The following is a 13,983-nucleotide window of genomic DNA, read 5'->3' as shown; positions in this document are numbered from 1 at the left end:
GCACCTGGCGGAGTGTTATTGTATACATGTTAGAGGAGTAACTAATAGTTGTGATGGTATTAACTGTTGCGATGGTATTGAGAGTTGTGATGGTATTGAATGTTGTGATGATAATGACAGTTGTGATGATAATGGCAGTTGTGATGGCATTGACGTGTGATGGTATTGACAGTTGTTTTGGTATTGACGTGTTTCGGGCAGCAAGCACTGATGTACTACATCCAGGGTCGGAATCAGAAATATCTAGCTAAGTGTTACTACATGTTAGAGGAATAACTAATAGTTGTGATGGTACTGAAAGCTGTATAGCAGTTGTTATGGTATTGACTTTTTCAGGCAGCAAGCTCTGACATACTACATCCAGGGTCGGAACCAGGAGCGGCTGGCCGAGTGTTACTATATGCTAGAGGAGTACGCTGGTCTCGAGAAGCTGGTGAATGCTCTGCCTGAAAACCACAAACTGTTACCGGTATGTTCTCACTTTGTTATCAGTTACATAGACATAATAGTGTAGACTATGTGGATACTGTTATACACACCAACCCTGGCCTTTTGATAAAATTAATGACTCTTTATCATTATGGTATGATTCTCTTAACCCTAACCCTAACTCTAAACCTGACCAATTTTCTTTCTGGGGGAGGCCCCCTCCATACCCCATATCGACTGGTCGCATTCAACCACACGCATTGTACATATTCAATTTTATAGTACCATACCCCAAAAAGAAATACTGCAATCTTCCATGCATGCTTGGATGTTAAAATAATTTTTCTTGTTTACAGATGCATTTGGTTTGTTGTGTGGGGTCTTAGTTTGGGTGGGTTTTTGTTATGTGTTTATATTCTTACTTTTTTTTATTTGTTTGAAATAGAATGTACCTGTGGTATTAAGATCAGCAACTTTAATATTGTTTAAGACATTGATATATCGCGATATGTTATATCGTGGACCTCGTATATCGCGATATGATACTGTATCGATTATATTATATTATTACACCTCCATAATCCGCACTACCATACTCAAACAGTATGAACTCTCCTGAACTGTTTTCAGACATCTCAATATGAGTCATGATGGAGATCCTGTTTTATTACACACCAGTGTAAGATATTGCTAATGTCATAGCAATCACTTAATATCTAACTGGAGTAATTTTGGTGTGACATACATGTAGATCACTTGCTGACCCAATTCATAGAAAAATAACGAGAAAAATAACGAGTAGTATGTCTCAACATCTGCTTACTTCAGCATTGTGGCTTATTTGCAGTTGGTTTGTAATAAATAAAATACACATGTACCAAACTAGCTTGCCTGTCATACCATTTTTATGAAACTTGTGAACAGTGTTGGTATCTGACTCACTTTCGATCGTACGATACCCAAACTGTTCACTCATTTCATAAAAATGGTATGACAGGCCAGCGAACAGTGTTGGTATCTGATTCACTTTCGATCTTAAGATAGCAAAACTGTCAACTCATTTCATAAACAATAGTATGACAGGCAAACTCATTTAGTATTATATATTAATAGCCAATGAAAAAACCCAAAAACTTTAAAAATCAGAAATATCACAGTTAGATTAAGTGAATATTAGTGTGTGAGAAATGTGTGAACCCACAGGGATCGCCCTTTTCCATACTAGGACATTTACTACAAGTTATTTATTTATGAAACCGATTGTTTTCTAAATTGCACACAAAAATATTGTTCTTTGTAGGATGATGGGATGGACTATAGATACATGTGTGAAACTTTATCAACAGTGATTGTACATTAGAATTTAGAATTTGACCTAGTCACCAATTTGCATTTTTAAATATAATTTTGTATTTCAGGATATAGCAGCCATGTTTGTGAGTGTTGGGATGTGTAAACAAGCTGTTGAAGCATTTATTAGGGTGAGTTTTCAGTGCTGCAAATTAAGCAGTGTGCTTCTCCATGAAAAAGTGTGGATAATTCTACAAATTGCTAAAGAAAAATGGGTTTTTTTTTTATTGTATGAATGTGTGTGTCATAATTAAATGTGTCGGATTAAGAAAGGGAAAGACAAAAGCTGTGAAAGCTTACATTTTAGCTCAGTCGGTTGAGTGCTCACCTGAGGTACTTGTGTTGCAGGATCAAACCACTTCAGTGGATCCATTTAACTGATAGGGTTTTTAATCGTTCCAATCAGTGCACCACAACTGGTCAAAGGATGTAGTATGTTCTTTCATGTCTGTGGGAAAGTGCATATAAAAGATCCCTTGATGCATTAGGAAAAATGTAGTGGGTTTCCTCTGATGACTGTGTGTCAGAATTGCCAAATGATTGACATCCAGTAGCCGATGATTAATTTATCTTATGGTGTCTTTAAACAAAGAAAACTCTAACCACGTATGCATAATCGTCATCTGTGCATAGCAGGCATATTCACAGTGTAATTGGACTCAAGTTTTAATTCTCCTTCAAAGGCTTTTGGTTTTCACAACACTGTCAAGAACTCTTGTTCAAAATAAGAAGACAACCCTCCCCCCCCCCCCACCACCCCAAAACCCAAACCCATACATTGTTTAGTTGTGAAACCACTAACACTCACTTCTTAACACAGACGGTCGAGGTGTGTGCCCAGGATAGTGTGCTTGAACCATAATTGGATAAGAGCATATAAATCAAGTTCAGATGAATAAAACAACCCTAGCTGTATGCCTGAAGGAAATGTTTTATTTAACGACGCACTCCACACATTTTTATTTATGGTTAAATATGGTGTCTGACATATGGTTAAGGACCACACAGATATCGCCACTTCATGGGCTACTCTTTTTAATTAGCAGCATGGGATCTTTTATATGCACCATCCCACAGACAGGATGTCACATACCACAGCCTTTGGTATACCAGTCATGGTGCACTGGCTAGAAAGAGAAATAGCCCAATGGGCCCACCGACGAGGATCGATCCCAAACCGACTGCACATCAAGCGAGTGCTTTACCACTGGGCTACGTCCTGCTCCCTCTGTATGCCTGAATACACATGGATAAATTTGTATTGTTATATTCTTGAGCCACATCAGTTATCTTTGTTCTACGTTTCTTTTCCATTTCAGTGTAATCACATAAAGGATGCGATCGACACGTGTGTCCATCTGAACCAGTGGAACCAGGCAATCGAACTGGCGAAGAAACACAACGTCCACGAGATTGACACGCTGCTGGCCAAGTACGCCCAGCACCTGCTGGAGAAAAACAAAACGGTCCACGCCATCGAGCTGTACAGGAAGGCCGGGCACTACTTTGACGCTGCCAAGCTCCTCTATAAGGTAACTTTGTATATTTATTTTTATATATATATATATATATATATATTTTTAGAAAGTTTATAAACCCCAGACACAAATTTGGTAGTGCCCTGATATCGCTACCCTACAGTCATGTTATAGGCTATATACATATGTGCGTGTGTGTATGTATATATATGTATATATGTGTGTGTGTGTGTGTATATATGTGTATATGTATATATATATATATATATATGTATATATATATATATATATATATATATGTATATATATATATGTGTGTGTGTATATATATATAGAGAGAGAGAGAGAGAGAGAGAGGTTATTACCAGAGTGTTTTTTGGTATCGTCAATATCATATATTAGGAATAAAAATTATTTTTATTCCTAATATATGATGTTGACGATACCGAAATAAACGAGGGTAATAATCTCTTTATCATATAAGCTCAAGCTTAATGCAACATGTTTTTGTAAACTGTACACGCAACTTTAATTCCAATCCGCCATTACTAGATACTTAAATGACGTAAGAATATGTGGCGCAGTGTATTTTTGAATGGAAATGACCACAAACTCGAATGACGTCATTTTGGATGTCCTTACATCAAAATAACGTTTTTTGTTTTCTGAACACTAAACAGCTTTCAGTGTCAAATTACCATTGAAATGTTTTTATTTGATGACTATGAATGCATATGTCAATCATGGAGTGTCACCCAAGTACGTTTGCTTAAATGTCAATAAACCTAGTGCCGAGACCTCGACTAATTTACATCTAATTTGCAAAGTTATCAAATTCTTAAAGTATGTGATCTGAAAAATATCACATACTTTGATTTCACTGAAAATGTAAGATATTATATGATAAATATAAATATATACACATATATATTTCTAGAGCATATTAATTTTGTACAGTGAAACTTCTCTTAACCGGACACCCTCTGGACCAAGTAAACGTCTGGTTTTAAAAGGTATCTGGTTCAGAGAGGTTCTCTTCTGTACAGATATTTAAAAGGGTTCAATACAAAATGTCCGGATTTGAGGGAATTCCAGTTAAAGAGGGTCCAGTTTTGATAGGTTTCTCTGTATATTAATTAGTCTTGTCACATTACTACAGTTTCAATAAACTCTTAAGTCTGGTCTCAGGGTTTGAATTTTACCGCGGCATCAACAGCATGTGCCAGTTTTGATAGGTTTCTCTGTATATTAATTAGTCTTGTCACATTACTACAGTTTCAATAAACTCTTAAGTCTGGTCTCAGGGTTTGAATTTTACCGCGGCATCAACAGCATGTGCCAGTTTTGATAGGTTTCTCTGTATATTAAGGGTCTTGTCACGTTACTACAGTTTCAATAAACTCCGCGGCATCAACAGCATGTGCCAGTTTTGATAGGTTTCTCTGTATATTAATTAGTCTTGTCACGTTACTACAGTTTCAATAAACTCTTAAGTCTGGTCTCAGGGTTTGAATTTTACCGTGGCATCAACAGCATGTGCCAGGATTGATAGGTTTCGCTGTATATTAATTAGTCTTGTCACGTTACTACAGTTTCAATAAACTCTTAAGTCTGGTCTCAGGGTTTGAATTTTACCGCGGCATCAACAGCATGTGCCAGGGTTGTCCTCCTTAATTGCTGGTGTGCCCAGAAAATCAGACGTCACAAATTGGAAGCCTCTGAAGTATTTGAAGTAAAAATTACATCCTTCGACCCATCTTTGATGAGATTTCCATACAAAAAGCATGCATTTTGTCCAAGGAGTTCTCATTAAGTCGATATAGGTGACATGGTTATACAATCTATACTCCATCCCATCATTCTATTAAAATGTTTTTTGTCCCTAATTTCAGTTTGGTTTGACGTAAGAAGAAAAGTAAAAAATGTTTTGAAAATAACAAAAAACTACTATTTTTGTGTGCAAATCAGTCATCTCAGAAATAAATAACTTGTAGTAAATTTCATAGTATGAAAAAAGGCGGTCCCTGTGGGAAGGACTGAAGTATGTGGAATCTGTGTCACTGTAATGTTTTGGGGTTTTTTCATGATTTGTGTTTGGACAAAATGTGGGATGGGGGGGGGAAGGTAATTTAACCTATAATTTACCTATAAAATCTATGTCATAAACCTATTTGATATTTATCATTATTAACTCAGTTAATATTTTTTTTGGCTGTCAGCGGGTCATTTGATTACAAGCCAACAAGACCTGTATACCTAAGTGTAACATATTGATAAGATTCAGTTAAAGTGTTTGACGTCAAACTACATTTTGGGCTTATTATGACGACGTATTACCGATGAAGGTAACTTTAAAATTGTGATTTACTAAATGTCAAATTAAAATGTTAATTTAGAAGTGTTGTAGGTTAACTAGAATTTGCTACTTGTGTTTTTTAATATATCAAATATCAGTCCCATTTACTTATTAATAATTGTTTTTTGTCTCAGCAGAGCCTCGATAAATACTGATTAACATAGACTCAGTTGATATTTAATTCCTTACTAAAAAACACTTGTGACGAATCATCTATTATTAAAATACACTTGTCACGAATCTTCTGTTTATTATTGTTGTTAACAATATGGTTTGGACTTTAGTGGAAGTAGTACATAGATATCAAAGTGCCTGCTGTGTATGCCATGAAAGTGGCACCTTTCTAATTTCTAGATGAAATATTAGCATAATGTCTTTGTTTTCTTCAGGTTGCCAACGAACAGGCGAAGAAGGGCTGCAAGCCTCTTCATCTGAAGAAGATGTACGTGTTGGCGGGACTGCTCATTGAGCAGTATCACGAGTCCATGAAGATGACGTCGCGCACCAAGACCAAAGTGGGAGGCAAACGAGCGGCGGGCGCGGAGGTAAGGAAAGGAAAGGAATGTTAGTTTAGTGACACCTCAGAACATTTTAAACTACGGCTATATGGTGTCTGAGAGAGAGAGAGAGAGAGAGAGAGAGAGAGAGAGAGAGAGAGAGAGAGAGAGAGAGAGAGAGAGAGAGAGAGAGAGAGAGAGAGAGAGAGAGAGAGAGAGAGAGAGAGAGGGAGGGAGGGAGGGAGGGAGGGAGGGAGGGAGGGAGGGAGGGAGGGAGAGAGAGAGCAAGTGAGAGAGCAAGGGAGGGCAGGTGGGTGGGAGAGAGAAAGAGTGGTAGGGAGTGAGAGTAGCAAGGGATCTTTTATGTGCACCATTCCACAGACAGGATATTACATATCACGGCCTTTGATATACCAGTTGTGGTGCACTGGTTGGGACAAGAAATAGCCCAATGGGCTACCGATGGGGATGGATCCTAGACTGACTGTGCATCAGGTGACAACTTTACCACTGGCCTGCATCTCACCCCCTCCTAGGGCCAATCTTATTACACACTGGTGGTGTAATGGTTAAGCCATAAGACATATGGCTGCTAGGTACTGGGTTCGTAGCCTGGTACCGGCTCCCACCCAGAGCAAGTTTTAGTGACTGAACGGGTAGGTGTAAGACCACTACACCACATTTTCTCTCACTAGCAACTAAGCACTAACCTCCTGTCCTGAGCCGATAGCTGAGGTGTGTGTCCAGGACAGCTTGCTTGAAACTTAATTGGATATAAGCACAAAAATAAGTTGAAATGAAATTAAATTACACACCCATCAATATTAAAATTTTCAGATTTTTTCTTTTTCGTAATCCACTTTCATCTTTTTTACCCTGACTATAGCTGTTGACCAATGTGTGTTTTGCAGGCCACGTCTGCCCTGGCTGGTTTCCTGGAGGAGGACGTGTTTGCGGTGACAGACACGAAGTTGATTGACAGCGCGTGGCGCGGCGCCGAGGCATATCACTTCTACATTATGTGTCAGCGACAGCTACATCAAGGTAGGGTGTCTACGTGGTCATACCACAAATTGTGGAAACGTATTTAGGACATTCCTTTCTTCCATTTATCAAGTGAACCATGTGGTCTGAAGATGAAATGCAGTTCTGCCTAATGCATAACAGTTTCTTATATTTCAGTCTCGTAGGAAAAAGGGGGGGGGGGAGGGGGGGGGGGGAAGGAACATGTGCATTCCCATTTGAGGATGAAAATGTCTGTTTATTTGGTCCTTTATATAAATCAGGGGTGGGTATTCTCCTGGGATCAGCTGTTTTCCTCTCTTGGAACATTGCGTTTCCTTGCATTTTAATCGTCCGTTCCTCCAAAATGTGTCAGATGGCACAGATTTTAACTTAGGATTTCAAGAATTTCCAGGACCCCTCTAGATTTCCTCTTTTTTTACAGTTCACCAATTCCCAACCCTGATAAATAAAGATAAAAAATCAGGCCTATAACCACCCCACCCCACCACCCTCCACTAGAGATTGTGCTCCCCTCCACTCCAGATATCATTGTTGTTGTTGCCATTAAGTTGAAATCCTGTTATAAATGTCTGTTTTTTTCAGGTTATGTAGAAGCAGCCATGAGGACAGCTCTTCAACTGAGAGACTACGAAGACGTCATTTCTGCCGTCGATATTTACTCTCTACTCGGTTAGTGTTGCCATATAGTTCAGGGTTTAATTTTTACATTTAAAAACCAAAGGTTAATGAATGCTTTTGGTGGGAAATCGAAAGAGACGGATAGGCAGAGATAAAGAGAATGAGATAGGGAAAGAGACCAGAAGGAGGCGGGGACAAGACAGACAAACAGAAAGGGGAGAGACAGAAAAAGACTGAGGCACAGGTGGGGAGAGAGAGAACAGGTAGAGAAAAGAAGAGAGAGAGAGAAACAGATAGAGAAGAAGAGAGAAAGAGAGAAACAGATAGAGAAGAAGAGAAAGTGAGCGAAAGAGATAGAAAAGAAGAGAAATGGCGAAACCAAGAGAGAACATTCCCACATTAATGTAATAACATTATAATTTGTAATTTCAGTTAATTATTAAATTAATGTGTATGGTTTTTTGTTTCAGCCCTAGCGGCCTGTGCTAACCGTGCATTTGGTACCTGTTCTAAGGCGTTCATCAAACTTGAGTCTCTGGATTCCATATCAAAAGAACAGCGCGATGTCTACCAGGAACTGGCTCTTGAGATTTTCACCAAGTATGTGTAGTCACTATACTGGGGTTTTTTTTATACGCCCGTCTGACATGGGGTCATGTTATGGTATGCTGTTGTGTATTCATTTTTACATCTGTCCGTCCATAAATATTTGTATTCCAGAGCATATCTTTCTTATCATCTTTCTTATCAATTCGTATAGCTTAATCAAACCTTGCATGCAAGTACAACCATTGATGGCCGTGTATTGCGTACCATAACTAGGTCACTGCGATCTACTTCTCGTGCATTACTGCACATTAAAGGAAATTCTTATCCGGGCCATATCTTACTTATCAATTCATATATGATCATCAAACCTTGAATGCAAGTACAACTTGGGATGGCGGTGTGTCGCCTACCAGATCTAGGTCACTGTGACCTACTTTTGATGGGGCATATCATGTACCTCAGTAGTACTGTTGTTTTACCTATTTGTTGTAGTTACTGTAGTAACATACTTAAAACCAATGATCCTATTTTCTGAGGTAAGTACCTTTTCTGTTACACATAAAATGTATTCTGAGTCGCAACAGAAAAACCAGGACGACTAGAAACACTCTCGATGTGCTGAAAATGATAAAGCAAAAAGTTGTAAGTATGCATAAGTTGATGCTAAAAAAGCTGTGATTGCAAAAAATATTTTATCCTGCAGTCAATATATAGAGATTATAATATGAGCTTGTGTGTCGTACTGATTTTACGAAACAAGTCTCAGGATTTTTGTATTTCCGGAGCGTGAGCGAGGGTAATACATGAATCCCGACATTATCCACATTATCCAAAATATGTTTAAGAATAACAAGCTAGGACCATGTCAGAATGTTGGAAATGTCTGTGGGAATAACCAGTGATGTCACATTTTTAATAAGGTGATATATACTAAAACGCAAAAGAAACGCAGGTTCTCATTAAATTGGATATAAAATATTAAAAAAACAAAACGAAATGAAGATTTCAACATTTATTTTGGAGCTACACCAATTCGGCACACATTGGTGTTGGAAATTTTTGATTGAATTCCTTTTTGGCTATTGTTTCATGTCATAAAGTAGGGTGGGGGTCCATGTTAAAAATGTGAAAGAGACGACCTGTAGCATTGTCAAAGTCAGTATCGCGTGTGACCACCCTGGGCATTCAAACAGGCAGTGCAACGTCTCCTCATTGAGTTGACAAGCCGTTGAAAGAATGCCTGAGGGAGTGAGTTCCATTCATGGACCAATGCTGCCTCCAGTGCATATTCTGAGGTTGTCCGCGAGCCTGAAGGCGACGTCCGATTTCATCCCAGACGTGTTCGATAGGCGCCATGTCCGGTGATAAGGCTGGCCACGGCAACGTTGGGATGTTGTGCTGAGCCAGCAACGCCTGTGTTGCCCTGGCAGTGTGCAGCCTGGCATTGTCTTGCTGCAGCAAGCACACACGTGGGTGAGCGGCAAAGAAGGGAACGACGTGATTGTTGATGACGTCATTTTGGTACACGGCAGCATTAACGCGTTGTCTGAACACATGAAGTTGTGTTCTGTGGTTGAATGAGAACCCACCCCACACCATCACACTACCCCCGCCCCATCGGTCGGCCTGCAGAACGCAGCAGTCGGAGTAACGTTCATGTCGACGTCGCCATACTCGGATTCGGCCATCAGCGTTGGAAAGATTGTAACGGCTCTCATCAGTAAACAGAACTTGTTGCCACTGGCCACGTCGCCATCTTTGATGTTGTTGCGCCCACTGTTGACGTTGTTGGCGGTGCCGAGGGGTCAATATTGGTCCCACATAAGGACGGCGGTTACGGAGTCCTGCTGCCCTCAGACGGCGTCGGACGGTATCGGCGGACACTGGACCACGTGAACCACGCACCTGGTGAGCGGTGTTAGCTGCTGGCAGCATCCGATTCCTAAGGTGGGTCACCCGGATGTACCGGTCTAGGGCTGCGGTTGTCACCCTCGGGCGGCCAGTGCGTGGTCGATCGTTCACAGATCCAGTGATTTGGTGACGTTGAGAAAGGCGTGCGATTGTCGAAAACATGACATCCCAATTGTCTGGCTACAGCAGTACGGGTCTGTCCGGCTTGCAACATCCCGATGGCCATCCCTCGCTGGAGTTGCGTCAGTCGCGGCATTTTTAAAATGTGATTCTGTTGTCTGTCACTACTCAAATTGAATTTATGCGATTAAATCCAGGTGTGTAGGCTTTATAAGCATTTCAATGAGTGTGTTTGCACTGGATTCATGATACGGATGATCCAGCACGTGCAAACAACGTGTTTTGAGAATTCGTGACGTCACACAGGTAATGAAATTGACACGCAGGTGGGACTGCGGTGTGGGTGTGTGCCATGTCCTTTAACACAGTTGAGGTTCAATTCCACCAAAGATACTGCTTTACAAAGTGCAATTCTTTCGCATTTTCAGGACCTGCGTTTCTTTTGCGTTTTAGTATATATATATATTTGTTTTTAACGTTTACAACTCTGCAATCGTGGAATATTTATGCCTAAGAAAATATAATTTGCCAACTACTTTTAATGGTCTACCATAATTACAGGTTTTTAATTTAGTGTGTCATTGTGACCTTGACATACACTGGTGACACCTAAGTGTGTGCACCTAAGCATTTGTGTTATATTTTAAAATTAAAATCTTTCTTTAAAAATATTTCTTTGACTGCCACAGTACAATGGAACAATAAACGTGTTACTACTGAAGGTTATTATTATTTATCTTTTTTAAACTGAAGAATTGAGCACATTTTTAGTGGCACCCCCCTGTATTTACTGGCCTGCATGACATCACATACGTTTACACAGCAAACATGCGTTTTTAAAAATATAACACCAGGATGACCAAAAACACTTTGAATGTACGGAAATGGATAATCTAACCAATAAAATCTAAGTAATGTATGATTTCAGTTATCAAAAATGGCTCTAATAGTAAAAAATATTCCTTAGTGTTTAAAAACTAGGGTATGTTCTTTTAAAGGTGACGCCACACACTACAAGTGTCTTGTACGAGAATAGCCATGAGAATAGCCGATTGTGACAAGGTCATCAGTTGCTGTGTTGTCGCCTATTCTCGTAAGATATCCACTCATATCATGTTGGGTTGCCTTAAAGGGACTGTCCTGAGTTTGCAGCCATTGTAAGATATTTGCGATAACAGAGCCTTGTTGGTGACTACTGTTTCATACAAAATACATTTTCTTGTTTAGAATTCCAGTGTCTGTATATCGAATGTGTTTGCGGTCATATACTAATCGATGTGCGATTTTGAACAGAGTCCAGAAGCCTGAGGCTCGCAAAAATCATACATGACTCTCTATTTGTACAAATTACATTGATTCTTCGAAATAACACAGTCAACATATATATGAAAATCCTGGGAAACCACAGTCTCGAATAGCGATCTTTTCCATGGTTTCATGCTAAACATCTAGTGTATCTTCTGTTCTACTGGACACGCGGCATGGCTCGCTGGGTTGGTGGAGGGCTCTAAAGTTTTGCAAACAGGGAGTCCTTAATTATGACACTTAAATCTTTTAGACCAAAATCGCACATTTCTAATTTTTGTAGCACTCAGTTTTTACTTTAATTTGTTCTGTATATTTTTTCGTACGTACAAAATTATTGGTAGGTAAAATCCAGTCTGGACTACTAAAAGCATTAGGACAACCACAAACACCTTGTAAATACAGACACTGATATTTTAAATAAGAAAACTATTTAATTTAAAGTGAATGCATTCTTTACTTACAGACACAGTCCTAAAGATAGTCATACGAACATGGTGGAATGCACTACTTGCGGTTCATCCATCCCGGACTGGTAAGTGTTACACACGATGTTTGTTTAGTATTATGCTTAGTTCTCATAAGAGTTGACACACCTGACTCCCCCTTGTCTCGTATGTGCTTATGTCAGTTCTTTTAGCAGAGATGAAAACCGACACAGGATTTCCCCAGAATTCCAGTGTTACCCCAGTGACTGTTTCTCTTGGTTTGTTCTTTGATGGAAAGCTCACAGTAAACCCTGTGGTTTTCAAAACACTACGAAGTGTTTGTGGGTTTTTTTGTACATCTTCATCTCTACTACTTTATTAGTACTCTACTGGGCCAGCCAAAAGGGAACTAGTGGTTTTTTCCCTGTCCTGTGTGTCTGTCCTGTGTGTCTGTCCGCCTGTCTGTCCCACATATATTTTATCAGACTTTTTTTTGTTGTTGTGTAAGGCCCAAAGATATTGAGTTGAAATTTTGTGTACAGCTTTATCATGTGCTGTTACAGATCAAGTTTGACTTTCATGGAGTTTACCCATTTTTCAGTTATAGCTACTTGGAGACGTTATTAATCTACAACAGGTTAACATGTGATACAGTTTGCTTTGTTCAATGACACCACTAGAGCACATTTATTCATTAATCACTGGCTATTGGATGTCAATAATTTCATAATTTCGACATGTAATCTTAGTGAGGAAGCCCACTACATTTATTTCCATTAGTAGCAAGGGATCTTTTATATGCACCTTACCACAGACAGGACAGCACATACCACAGCCTTTGATGTACCAGTTAGGCTGCACTGGCTGAAATGAGATACATGGGTGTATAATATTTTTAAAAATCTCTCTCTCTCTCTGTGTTTTTCAGGTCGAACGCGTGTGCGGAGTGTGACAACAAGTTCTCTGTGTGCATCGTGACTGGCCGCCCCATCATGGAATACCAGTACTGGCAGTGTAGCCACTGCAAACACTGCGCCATCGAAACCGAGATCAGCCAGCGCCAGACCTGTCCCCTCTGTCACATGAAAATAGGACCCTGAGTCAGAGACTGACGTTTTGTGTATTCATCAGCCAGTCCCAGACCTGCCCCCTCTGTCACATGAAAATAGGTCGGGAGACGAGAGTCTTCTACATTTATCCGAAATTCCCGATTTTTAATCATCAGTACAGTGTTTCTGGGGGTTTTCTGCCATTTGTCCAAAATTTACCACATTTTCCGTCCAAAAAAGTTACAATACAGTTTCGGCTGCTAATTAAATTTGTAAAATTCTGAAGTGGTGGTGGAGGTAGGGGGATAGTGGGTCTAATTTTTTTTTAATTTTGCAAACCCAACCTTAGAATGAATCTCAGTATATTAAAATTTTGCAGTTTTTTTTTTATCTGCAAGTTTATGCCTATTTTTGTGAAATGTTTTCACAGTTAAAAGAATTGAGCGTTCAAAGGCTGTGGAACTCTCCTGAACTGGACACCCACGGGACCAAGTAAAAAGTCTGCTTTTAATGAGGGGTGTCCAGTTTAGAGGGGTTCTGTTTTGTACAGTTTTTTCAAAAGGAAGCACGAAAAATATGTGGTTTTCGGGGAAGTTTGGTTTAGAGAGGGTCCAATTTTCAGGGAAGTTTGGTTTACAGAGGATCTGGTTTTCAGGGAAGTTTGGTTTACAGAGAGTCCGGTTTTCAGGGCTTTCACTGTATAATGGTTGAACCTCTTTATAAACATTGTGGCGAGGCTGATGTTATAGAAAGTTTAACTATGTCTGTTGGTAATTGATTTAAAACAAAACTACATATGTTAGTCATGTTGTATTTACTGTGTGTTTATTGTTCATTATGTGTGTTTATCAGATGTAGCAACCATCT

General features: G+C 39.5%; 1 protein-coding gene across 1 annotated transcript in view; it reads left to right on the top strand.

The window, feature by feature from the left end:
• LOC121376931 (WD repeat-containing protein 35-like) overlaps positions 1-13,434 on the top strand; it is a 47,103-nt gene extending 33,669 nt beyond the window's left edge. The window contains 9 exon segments of the mRNA XM_041504737.1: positions 337-469; positions 1,848-1,910; positions 3,099-3,311; positions 6,003-6,158; positions 7,022-7,154; positions 7,719-7,805; positions 8,225-8,354; positions 12,106-12,174; positions 12,996-13,434. Of these exon segments, the coding sequence (XP_041360671.1) occupies positions 337-469; positions 1,848-1,910; positions 3,099-3,311; positions 6,003-6,158; positions 7,022-7,154; positions 7,719-7,805; positions 8,225-8,354; positions 12,106-12,174; positions 12,996-13,167 (1,156 nt within the window). The 3' untranslated portion in view covers positions 13,168-13,434.
• Positions 13,435-13,983: the final 549 nt, after the last annotated feature.

The sequence above is a fragment of the Gigantopelta aegis genome, chromosome 7, assembly GCF_016097555.1.
Source record: "Gigantopelta aegis isolate Gae_Host chromosome 7, Gae_host_genome, whole genome shotgun sequence".
In the NCBI taxonomy this organism is placed as follows: Eukaryota; Metazoa; Mollusca; class Gastropoda; order Neomphalida; family Peltospiridae; genus Gigantopelta; species Gigantopelta aegis.
Note: the sequence above shows the minus strand (reverse complement) of the source record. Positions and strands in the feature narration are given on the sequence as shown.